General features: G+C 35.5%; 2 protein-coding genes across 2 annotated transcripts; one reads left to right on the top strand and one right to left on the bottom strand.

The window, feature by feature from the left end:
* The first annotated feature begins 2,385 nt into the window (after positions 1 to 2,385).
* Positions 2,386 to 6,240, top strand: LOC120339457 (uncharacterized). Its single transcript, XM_078116357.1, has 5 exons — positions 2,386 to 2,536; positions 3,362 to 3,519; positions 3,947 to 4,031; positions 4,666 to 4,864; positions 5,642 to 6,240. The coding sequence occupies exons 1-5, from the start codon at positions 2,443 to 2,445 to the stop codon at positions 5,919 to 5,921; spliced, it is 816 nt and encodes a 271-aa protein (XP_077972483.1). The 5' UTR covers positions 2,386 to 2,442; the 3' UTR covers positions 5,922 to 6,240.
* Positions 6,241 to 6,372: 132 nt separating this feature from the next.
* LOC120339458 (uncharacterized) lies at positions 6,373 to 10,597 on the bottom strand. Its single transcript, XM_039407588.2, has 6 exons — positions 10,318 to 10,597; positions 9,867 to 9,994; positions 9,249 to 9,340; positions 7,552 to 7,590; positions 7,124 to 7,204; positions 6,373 to 6,747 (listed from the first exon to the last, which is right to left on the bottom strand). Exons 1-6 carry the CDS (start codon positions 10,414 to 10,416, stop codon positions 6,506 to 6,508), a joined length of 681 nt encoding a protein of 226 aa, XP_039263522.2. The 5' UTR covers positions 10,417 to 10,597; the 3' UTR covers positions 6,373 to 6,505.
* Between the last annotated feature and the right edge of the window lie 1,858 nt (positions 10,598 to 12,455).

Genomic DNA, 12,455 nt, shown 5'->3' with positions numbered 1-12,455 from the left:
ATGAAATCAATGTCTGGCCGTTTGTTTGTATATTTGCCCAATATTTCCGCACATTTTTTTAAATACCCAGTTATCCGAACACTAAAACATATATGTTGTCATACTTTTTTCTCTATATTCAAGTTGTTGCCGAATATAAATATGCCACTGAATCCCACTCACGAAAATTTTAATTCATATCCTATTTTAACACTTCTCCAAAATCTCACTTATCTTTTACTTCAATCATCTATATAGTGACCGCATCTATGATGTAATAAAAACTAGAGTCAATTTTTCTTACTGGTAACGTGGTGACTTTCTGGAATTTTATCATCTATTTTTCCATCTCCAATTGTAAGCCAGTCGAGGATCAAGATTTTTATCCTGGTTGTCATACCTCCAGGATAAAAATCTTGAGCTGTGAATGATTCAGAATCTATCCATACACCTAAAACAAAAAAACTCGTTATTATTAAACTTCAATAAAAATAATTTTTGCGCATGAGTTTGCCATAGCATCCTGGCGCATTTTCGTTACAACTTGGCTAATCGTTTTGTAGCAGGTTAGTGCTACAATCTTAGAAGTCTCATTTTTCAGCGTAGCGCACAATTTGAACAATATAATTAAAAGACAGATGTCACAAATAGTAGAAAATGTCCTTAAAATATGAATGAAATTTGGTTGGCAGGTAGATAGACATTCAGAAAGTCATCGAACTTACAGCCAAATATTTAGGTTGCGACATTGTCTGCATTGCAGATGAATTTTCTTGTCTAGTGCATGAAAACTCTCTATTATACTATATTTATCAAAAAAAAATTTAACTTCATTGTGACATTGTTTTATTTAATTCTAAAAGTTTTCTTTAAATTCGTTCATAATGTTAAATTGGGTAACATTTGTGATATATATTGATTTCAGTAACCAGGCAACGACTCTGCAGAAAACGAAAGTTTTGAATAATTTCCACGCAAATATTGTTTTTTTGCTGAAAGGCGATTATCAACAACGTACCTCATATTATGCAATTACTACGCACTGATAGACTCATATACAAGATACACGAAATATGTTTTTGACGGAATGCATTGATCGTAACTTAATTGACATCGGATAACAAACTGCAACTTGCATTAACATCAAGTTTTTCTTATAACAAACCGACCCCCAATAAGGGCTACTATTAATTCCTTAATAATGAGCCGATGTTTTGCGAGTTTTCTTCAAGAGCGTATAAAATCTAAATAGAGTTGATTTGCAAAGAAATATTATTTGATTTCAATTATACATATCGAAATAACCAACTAATCATACTTTCTGCGGAGTTAGTTGATTTGAATAACATCAAACTTTGTTTTGCTGGTGCTTACCAAACCATATCCACTTGCTTAATACATTAGCAATAGGTATTAATCGCATTTGGAGTTTAAGCCAGGGGTGTGCAACCCTTTCATACAGGAGGTTCGCTTCACACAAGTTCAGGTATAAGATCGGGTGTACACTTTGCAGCGCAAAAGGATTGGAATTACACGCGCGTACTAAATTAACCTAATTTAAAAACTCGTTTAGCGGGCCCCACACCATTTTTTCCGCAGGCCGTATATTTTTTCTTGTGGGCCGCATTTGGCCCGCGGGCCGCAGGTTGGATTAAGCCATTGGCGAGTTGACGTTGCTGATGAAAACTTATCGCAAGAATCACTTGAAACGCAATGAAAAGACCTGATTTCAGTCAGGTATTGATCTAACTGAGCCAATATTAATACTCAATATGGACGACGACGAGCAAGAGCAACCCAGATGCAATATTACTGGCGTGACTGGATCAAATTATACTTGTGTTAAAGTGAATTTGTCACTTAGAATCGAAAGTATTGGATGTGATTATTCTACTTTCATTTTAGATGTTACTGATGACTTTCCATATAGTGCGTCATAATTTGAACATATGAGCAAAAATTGCTTCATATTTTTGCAAAAATTACTTAGTAATATGTATATATTAATTGTACTCGGGAACGAGATATTTCTCATCATTTTTACGCATTGAAGCAGGATAATGTTATTCAATGAATCTCGTGTTTAAACTAATGTAGTGTTTTTCAGGTCTGTATGTTTCTTTTGTGTACCTATATTTAAGCAAACAAAAAGCAAATATGGGTCAGTTTAGAAATATCCTTCCGCGTTAGACAACTGTAAGTCATTTGCTAAAAGGCTGTGGTTGTACGAAATGAATAATTTAGTCTTTGCAACAAGGTACCCCTAAGTATGAGTATCACGTAGTGATAAACGCCATTCAAGTGACTGAAGAATTTGGGAATTAAGATTAAAGCTATTCCTGGATTCGCGTCAAATTTAGTTTTCACAACTTTGATTTGCCGTTGGATGCAGATGAACATTTTTTTCGAAACTTTATTCAATGCATTTTACAGAATATTACTTTTGACAATATTCAAAACAAGATGACAACGACAACTAATGTGAAATGGGTGACATTCGGTAATGAATATGAATCGCCCCCAGAGGAAACCTCGGAAACGGCAAACATACCAAAAGGTGAAAAAGTTGATAATTTTTCTTTATTGGACGAAATGTACATATGGACCGTTTTGTTATCGCGTTTTTGTTGTTCATCTTGATAGGTTTTTTTTTTTTTTTTTTAACAGATTAGTGATTCATAATGATTAAATCAACTACAATAGCCATAAGTTTATTCACTTTTTGTCGTGAGAACACAACATATTTACTCCATTTTGTGTCCACATTCTCCAGTATTTTCATCTCGAGTAATCTTTATAAGAGTTGGAATGTTCATAGCTTTATTTTGTCTAGTGATTATTTAAATACAGTTTTTTTCATCTCAATCATTAGCTTTTTCAAATGTGTGGTATAGTGTTTCTTAACTGGAGGCAGTGGGTGCACAGTGCATACTTTATAACCTGTCGTAAACGTCTGCGCCCGCTTTATGTTGTTGCTGGTGTTAGTATTCGTTTTCTTATTGTTATTATTGTTGTGAAAACCCTACTTTTGTTTTAGCTACTGGACCAATCGCTTCAACATTTTCCGTGGTTTACGATTTTTATCGTAGCTGAAGGGTCATCACTTTTCTTTATTTCATTTATGTATTACTTTTAAAATTTCTCTTGGCTTCATGGGATTCGTTTAAAGTTGTGTGTCGTCATTAAAAATTACACACCGTATGCGATTTTGCGATCGCATCTGTATGGTTTCAGCGTAAACGGAAGTTTTTTTTAAAAGAATAGCAACCGGTACTGTAAAAGATTTGATACTTCTTTGTTTGCACCTTTGTGTGCCCATATTTGAGTATCACCCTCTTGTTCAATCAAAAAATAATCAAATTACCGTTTTTATTACATTCAGCTGAAGTAATCCAGGCTGGTTATCCACAACCACTTGATCCTACGAAGATGAAAAAATCGAGCAATGGGAGAATTTCGTTTATGAATGTATTCACCTTGTTCTCAACTATCGTCATTCTGATTCTTCTTGTAGTTTGTATGGCGCTGCTGACAAAAGAGGTGAACGTTAAAATTATTCGAAATAATTCACGACTAAATGTTTTATAAAAACAAAATGGCGTCATTACCTAGTTTTTGTCTTCGTGTTTACGCGTATTTTAACCTACATAGACGGTGACGGTAAAAAAAAAAGTTATCTTGTGATTTTATTTTGATACTTCAATAATTTTCGAAAACAACTGAATGGAATTTAAGTTCTTAACCTATGCTACCAAGTTTTAATATTTGTTAAAAATATTGTTCGTTAAATTTAGAAATATTGTTATAATATGGTTGTTCCTTCATGGATATTTAAATTCTCATTTTGCATGTTAGTCTTTTCAAAAAATCTTATACCGGTTTCTCGTAAATAATTCTATAAGTAGTTTTATAGGATTTCAGTATTTACATAATCGAGCAACCTTATTTCTTTCACATATTATCATAGAAAAAACAACCTCCGTCACTTCTGAGTTCACTTGGTTTCCAAAACCTTTTTTCAAGCACTACTACCATTAAGACCACCACCGAAGGTACGAAAATCTTATATTGCTAATTTCAATAAAATAACATATTGCTGCTCGTGTGAAACATGCGCGGAAACTTAAACACGATGTTCAAATCACCGACAATTTAGCGAATATTATGCGACCTACACCCATCCCGAATATAAACGGTTTCACTTTAGAAAAACTGACTAAAATAAATAAATTAAAAGATACACTGTTTTAAACGTCATCAAAATAAGTCATCTTCAATTTGGTGTTAGTCGATAGTACAAATTACAGTTCTAATAAACACTATGATCAAACAATTCAAATCACCGTATTGTGTACCCTAATGAAACTCATAACTTGTTTCATGTTCCCCTCTCATAGCTCCAATTTTCTACACTTTGTAATACAACTGTCTAATTTCAAGTAAAAAAGTCAGAGACCGCCCGAAATGAGATAAAAAATATCTGATCACTAAGTTAAGCCCAACTAGGAAAAATAGTCATGAATAAGCTTAATCCAATTTTGGGCATGTGCTGGGATACTATTTAAAATTCTAATGCCATGAGAGCCTAAACAAATCACCTCCAAGCTCTGTTTAATCTACCTTATGTTTGATTTTAAGTTTTTTTTACACTCTTTCAACTCTCAAGTAATTAATTACGCCATATAGTTCCGGGAAATGCGAATGAAATGCGTATGCTGACTCTGGTTGAAATTTTGGTGAAGGAAGCCGGTTGGTACGAAGCAAGTAACGGATTGTTGTACAAGAGATTTGATAATTATGCCAACTTCGAATTGGCTAACAGAACTTGCTCTTCGTGGAAAGGCAGATTAGCTTCTACAGGAATAAGAGACCTTGATATAAGAGAGTAAGTATATTTTTAAGTAGAATTATAGGACACAGAGTGAACCTAAGAATCGTTTTGTTATTACCGTATGTTGTTGTTGTGAAAAATCGCCTACTGAATCAGTTACTTTTTAATTTCCAGCTTATCGTTGTCGCTAATATTTTTTTCATTTGAAAAATTTTAGCAGGCTCTATGATGGATACGCTTTGTAGTTTTGTGTGATGGCGTCATAGAAATTGAAAATTGCGCACCTTGCCTCTGTTCCGTGATCACACTCAGTGATCTGATGTTCATACTATACTGACTACCCATACTGTAGAAGATTTGATACTACTTCGTTGTGTTATTAGTTTTCATATATTTGAGCATTGCTCTCTTGTTAAAAATTATTTTTATCTTCAAGGTAAATATTTTTTAGTTTGGGCTCAAATTCCATGAAATTATTCGTTATTCATAGACATCCACGTAGATAAACTGCTATACGGATGCTTAAACACAACGTAAAAATAGATGTCCTTTCATGCTGTTCCGCTACATTACATTGCGTGAACCAAACTATAATAAGAATTCATAACTGTAATTTGAAATCATAACTTTCACTTTAAAGGTATCATGATTTTGGGTGTGCCAAAAACGTGATTTAATTGTGCCAATCCGTAATAAAAAATGTAGACACAACCAAATAAATATTATTGGCAGGTTTAGTCTAAAACGTATCGGATGACAGTAAATGAAAACTGAAGAAATCTTCGATTGTACCATTAACTGAAATTTTTTAATATTTTCTATATTTCACAGAGAAATATTACAAGCGCTGATGTTTCAAAAAATGTATTATTACCCGTACATATGGATTGGATTTCATGATATCAGCACTGAGGGAATGTGGGAATGGTCAGACGGTCTTATTTCTGATATTGGCGAGGTTCCATGGCTTCCTGGCCAACCAAGCAACTACACAAATTTATTCTACCGCAGACAAGAGGATTGCGCGTTCATGAATCATCGTGGCCGTTTTGGTGACGCATCTTGCACCATGCCGTACCATTTTTTATGTGAAATAGAACCGCTGTTCTAAATATTCAATGCATGCTTTGTCAGATTGGTCGAATTGGAAATTCGGAATTTTAAAAAGTATTGTTCAACACTGAATGACGCTTTTCTGAAGAAAACTCTTTTTAGCGATTGCTAATACGTGTATTTACCGCAAATAATATCAGAGCAACAATGAGTCTTTCGATTGACTTAAGAGACGATTCCGCGCTTCAGAAGTATGTGTACCAAGATGGCGCACAACCTGAACCCTAAACTGGTACACATACTATGTTCAGATTGTGCGCCATTTTGGTGCACATACGTCTCAGTCTCTGAATGATTTTGAACTGTAGACTATATTCAACACGTTGACTAATATTCTTTTGTTTGTTTTTATCGTTCCACGATTCCTGTTCGACTTCGGGACTAATCCGTGTAAAAAACGCAACTTTGCTATAAGTCGAAGCCTTGCCCCGTAGATTAAAGTGACATGATCTCTAGAAAAAAAGGCAATTTTTTTTTCAAGAGTTTTTATTCCAGCATGTGTTTCAATATATATAATTGTAAACCCTTGTAATCTTCTATTTCTGTGGCATAGAAAGAAACAGGTTTTTTTCGTTAATTCGATTAATTCTGATTCCGAAGCACAGCTGCAATTTTCACTGGTAAGCTAGCTCCTGCGAAAGACTCTGGTAATCTCTTCAGCTTTGCTTCAGGTAGCAAGTCACTACATGCAGTTTGCTGAGAAAGTTTGATGTCATCCCAGCCTTTTACGGTTTTCAGTTTAGCGTAGACCAGTTTCAGTGTGTCGTCATAATATTGCTTGTCATTACCGACAGGACGAGAGAAGTAAACAGAAACTACTCTTTCTGAAATAGAAAATTCGGTGTTGAAATTTTATTGAAAGAACAGCCCGTCAGAGTTTGATATGGTAACGTCTTTTGCGTTCATTTCATGCATTCAAATTCCCATGCAGTCTATTTAAATTGGCCGACAAAAGTTTAAAATGTGCCAACCGCCTCTAATGCTGTATCGCCATATAGGGCCTACGTCAGTAATACATTACCAAAGTAACGTCATGGCCTGGCCCATGCGGATAATTTATCATCATCGTCAGGGATGCTGTCTTGAAATGGACATTATAAATGGGTTAGAGAAGTGAAAAATGACTGAATTAAAACGATCTAAATGCTTATTCATGTTTACACCAACATCTAGTACATTTCTATTTGTCTACATATGTACCTGGCATACAAGCAAAAAACAAATGGTAGTTCACTTTATCAGTGATGACTGTCCAATTTCCAACCAAACGCCCAGTGAATTCTAAACAAAAAATGTAAGTAAATTTCAATTAGAAGTAATGAGACCGAGACAATAATAATTTTATGTGAAAAACCCTTTGTATACAACATCTTAAAAAAATCGGAAGTATTATCCCTTTTACAAATAATTTACTTATATATATATTATGCAGTTTGCTGCAAACCAATAATTCTAACTTTGATCATACAACGAAGCGACCCAGGCCGGCTTTTACTATCTTGTTACTTCATAATTTATCACCAAATATAAACAGTCTTAAAATGATTTTGAATTGGCAGGAGAAATATAGACTTTATGTGAACATCTAATCAAACGCGGGCTTCAAAAATAATTAACTTTAAACCTACGTTTTTTCAGTACTTCCACAAAAACAGGATCGTCGCCGACTAGAATGATAAAATAGTATTTTTGTTTAGAACTTTAGTACAAGAAATTGGACAAAAAATAGAGCAGTTCAACATCTTTGTGGAGTAGTGACAATGTGATATCCTACAGAATTATCGCAAAACTGTCGATAGTCTTCGGCTGTAGTAAAGAGACGTTTGAAGACACGCTATGAGTTTATTGCAATTCCGACAATATATACAGAAATACAATGCACTCACAATTTGATCAAATCTAGTCTGATAACACAAAACACATTGCTGAATATATAGCTTTTTACAGAGCAATTAAAATATAATAAAGAAACAGATTTTTACATTAACAATTAAAGAATAACGCGTCATTCCAATTTCTGATTAGCTTTTCTGGTTAATCTCACTAATTTATGAATCCACCAGGAGGGGAGAGCTTAAAATTGAGGTTGACTTCGTGAGATGTGCTGTTTCTGGCGTCCACTCATCATAGCAACATCTTTGATTTCAATTTTAGTCAGGGGTCTCAGCCATTACGGCGTTCGACATATTTTGTCATATTCAGCATTTCCGTATTTATTTATGAGCAGAGGCGATGGGACAGCTTAACAATTTGCTGAAATCATTTTTGTCACAAGCGCAGCGGTTTCCATTCATGAGTTACTCTCATTTAGTAGCGCAATCAGCGGTCGACTAGTTTTTTCGAATATTCCGGAGGGCCCAAACGACGCTAATGATGCGTGAGATGCGTTAAGGCCGTGAACAGCGATGGATTATGTCGGTAAACCATATTTCCGCGAATTCTTCCTATCTGGCAAGTAATTGTTCCCTTGTACATGTGCCCTTGTACATGTGCCACGTGGTCGTCGATGGAAAAAATTTTCTTGCCGGAAACTGTGCGTCTAGTTTGAAAAACTCGTTATAGCGTGATCATTTGTGACGAGACGCTGAATATAACAAAATAATTGCATTCGCAACTCAAATTTTGGACTGAAAATGGGGGACTGAATATTAAGACAACATAAATTTTGTTTGAAGAGCGTCAATGCAACGAGCTAAAAACGAAATTATGTCGCAAAAGTAATTCGCCAAATTTTTCTGTGCCTACGGCAAACATTATATTTGTTCGGTTTAAATATTTTATCGTACTGAAATAAATTGTACTCTTTGTTATTTTCTTGACCATTTTGGGATTTTTTCAACGGCGATAACTTACGGACGGCAATTTCCGTTTTCGATGGAACAAAATTTACAGAAGATGTCGTTAGGTGCCAAGTCATCTGGCATTTTTCTTAGGAACTGTTGAATTTTTCATTTCTAACATATCATTTGGTAAAAGGGCATCATCAAACAAAGAAATCGCCTTTATTTCAGAAAATAAGATGATTTGAGATTGTACTTGACCAAAATGGCTACAAATTCCAAAAATCCATTGAAACGCATCTACCTTATTAAAACACGATGATCCATGATTGGTTTACTTGCTTAATTTGAAAAAACTTTCTTGTGGCTTTATGTTTTATTGTTGGGACGATGATAATGTAAAAAAGTACTGCAAGGGGACGACGGTAAAAGCAAGTTTGAGTACTACTGATTTAAATAAACAATAAATGACAATTGCCGTTACGAGCCTAAGACAGCCAGGACCCTGAAACAGTAATTGAGTGCTGTCTTTTTATCTTACTCACCAACAGTATCACCCGCTAGAGTTTCGTAGGAAGATGGTCCATGTCGTATGTATTTATTATCCTTAGCATAAGCATACTTTATCTCGCCATCCCTGAAGAAAAAATATATTGAATTCCGGATATGTTACAGAGCAGTGATATATATATATATATACCAAAACAATGATGATTCACTGGATTGGTAGACATTATAAATGTATATGCATCACAAAAAGTCCGCAGAAGGGGATTTTTTGATCGTGATAATGTAAAGAGATTAACCAGAATTAAATTAGAATTAGATCTATATTTTCCGTGTATTGATAATAAACATCTTTAGCGGTTCGGAAAAATATTCTATCCAGAATCCAACCAATTCGAAAAAAACAACTCTCAGTGACAAAAGATGTAAAATAATTTGTGATTCCAAGTAACAAACATGGACAGACCAAAAACTCTGGCGTTGTCTCAATTCGCCAGACACCGTACATTTTGAACATGAGCAAAAACACTATATTGGTACTACTTCTACTAAAACTAATGAAAAACTACATTGAATCTACATTTATCAGGAATCAGAGAGTTCTTTATTTGTTTTTAATCATCGTATTCGTAAGTAAGAGTTTTAAAATAACATACACGTTCAATGAGATCCCAAGATGTCTATATCCAGTTTCTACCGAATCTTCTGGTCCATGCCATCCAAACAGTGTCAAACACAGCGGAAAATCAGGATATCGGGTGGACAAATACCAGGTCCCTTGTTGCTATTAAAATAAGTTATTAACTCGAATACCGCCAATTTTTGGTTTATTTACGTTCAAACAATTTGTGTGATTTAAAACGCTGGAGGGGTCACGATATACTTTTACCTAATTGCTAATAAACGACCTAAATTTAAGAATATATAACATTACAGTTCCTGAACTACTTTTTATTTTTAACTAATTTTTTTTCAAAATACTGTTAGTGTTCCTACGTGGGGATTGCCTATATGCGTAGCCCGATGCATGCAATACCAAACATTTCTTTACATTCTATTATTTGCAGTAATACTTATGGTAAACAATAATATTTTTCATAATAATACCTCATTGAACGAAAACTCTTCTTCCATGGGTGGTAGTCTGCATTCTCCAGAAACAGACGCAACGATCACAAGAGCATTGAAACACACTGCTATAAACATATTGCTATACTGAACACCGAATGCAATCTGCAGCGCAAAAAACGGTCAATTTATGAGCCTATGTGGCGACGCTTGATTTGATTTAGCCCGGGGCTATATAGCCGCGGTAATGTAGCTTATAGCGCCAAGCGTTAGAAATACGACCGCCACCGCACCTCTGATTACCCTACGCGGGTTCGCATCCCATTCGGGAATAATTATGTGCGAGATAATTATTGGACTCCTCGCGCCGTATGGTGGTTTACGTAACCGCAGGTCGATTATGGCTTCCTTCCACCATCGAAGTCTGTAGTGAAACCATTGGAGGAAAAATCAATGAAAGCCTAGAAAACAAGAAAAACAAGTTACAAGAAGTAGCAACCTCGACGCACGCTAATCAAATAAAACCTTCGCATTGCCACGAGACTATAAACGATGGTGTCACGTTGGCCGCATTAGGTGGCGCTAATTCAATTTCATCACAATCACCCCACCCAAGAAGATCATGTATATACAACGGAATATAAAGTATGCAGGAAAATTACAAAATGAAATAGCAATTTGTACAATAAAGTTAGATCTCCGTATATATATATCTACATATATCCCCGTACCAATCCGGGCTCTTACGTATTCAACCAGAGCGACGAAGTTGAGGGCTTTCAGTATCTTCTACGGTTTCCGAATTTTCACCCGAAGTAGAATTTAATTCTTGAGCTTCTGGCAAATCAGCGTCATTCAAGTCATTTTTGAGAATTGGAGTCTCGGTTGGTTTAGCTTTAGATTGGTCGAGGCAAGGGCGCCAAGTCTTTCACAGAAACTGTCGTTTGCCTTCCATCTAAGTGACGTACCAGTGCATATATATATTTGGAATTGGCATCCAATAGATCCACCACGTCGCAGAGAAGTTCGGTCTTTGTCCGAACAAATTTTCGGAGTAATTAGTCTATTACGAGACGAATAAACATACATACATACAACACACTACCTCTTGAAAGTAGCCAATTAGGGAGCGATTGGCCCAGCATCGATCGTCGTTGAAAACCAAATAATCGTTCATGAGGAGTCGAATTAGTAGACGTACATAATAGAAGCCTTACGTTATGTAATGCAATGTAATGCATCGGGTAAGACAATTTCCCAGGCGGCCTCCGGTAATTTTTAAGAAGCCAGAAGTAGCTTTACAGTCTTCAATTACGTTTGATTGATCCTTTCACACTGCGCATTTCTTGTTGGATGGTACGGTGTGTAATTGATGTTATCAACGGCTCTGTTTGTAACATCTCTTGATGGTCAGGCAAGTTGTAGCACTGAAAGTGCCTATGCGCCGTATAGATCACACTGTATCATTGTTGTAGAAGTCATATCTTTACAAGGATAGGTAAATGGAAAACGACTGTATTCGTCAACAGTTATCAAAATACTGCTTTTTACCGCAAACGGGACCCTTGAAATCAATGCCGATTCGTTCCAGCGGACGAGTTGCTCTAATTAGCTCATGCTTGTAAGTACCTTTGAAATATCGCGACTTCATATCGCTCCGCATTTTGCTGAGAGTTCCAGCAAATATGTTTTACATCTTCAGTAGAAAAAGGCAGATTCTTAGATCTGATGAAATGAGACAATCGTCTAACCTGGGTGACCAAGCTTTTCATGAATACTTTTGAGGTCAAAATCAGGATTGTCAAAAAGGCAACTTATTCGAGACATGTTATCAGGGGCTACATTATCAATCCCGGCTCGAAGAACAACAGTATAATTGTAGCAACTAAGTTCCAATTTCCACAATGACAATTTGTGTTTTTAATTTTGCTTTTGAAGTTCTTGACAGGACAGGACCCGCTCATCTGTAATTCAGCAAAACTTTCTCTCATGTAACAAATAACTCCACTTCCTTACAGCTTCTATAATAGAAGCAGCTTCTTTTTCAATTGAAGGGTACTTTATTTCATTTTTAGATAGGGTACGAGAAGTAAAAGCTACTGGACGACCACATTGATTTAAAATAGCATTCATTGCATTTCAATGCTGAAAGTCTTGCTTTCATCTATACTCCCAAG

The sequence above is a fragment of the Styela clava genome, chromosome 9 (assembly GCF_964204865.1).
Source record: "Styela clava chromosome 9, kaStyClav1.hap1.2, whole genome shotgun sequence".
Classification (NCBI taxonomy): Eukaryota; Metazoa; Chordata; class Ascidiacea; order Stolidobranchia; family Styelidae; genus Styela; species Styela clava.
This window is presented reverse-complemented; position numbering and strand designations above follow the sequence as displayed.

Coding starts and splice junctions, on each gene's coding strand:
- LOC120339457 (XM_078116357.1), top strand. CDS start 2,443: ATGACAACGACAACTAATGTGAAATGGGTGACATTCGGTAATGAATAT. Junction 4,032..4,665: donor CATTAAGACCACCACCGAAG/GTACGAAAATCT, acceptor TACGCCATATAG/TTCCGGGAAATGCGAATGAA. Junction 4,865..5,641: donor AGAGACCTTGATATAAGAGA/GTAAGTATATTT, acceptor TATATTTCACAG/AGAAATATTACAAGCGCTGA.
- LOC120339458 (XM_039407588.2), bottom strand. CDS start 10,416: ATGTTTATAGCAGTGTGTTTCAATGCTCTTGTGATCGTTGCGTCTGTT. Junction 9,995..10,317: donor AAGAGTTTTCGTTCAATGAG/GTATTATTATGA, acceptor TTATTTTAATAG/CAACAAGGGACCTGGTATTT. Junction 7,591..9,248: donor TCTAGCGGGTGATACTGTTG/GTGAGTAAGATA, acceptor TTATCATTCTAG/TCGGCGACGATCCTGTTTTT.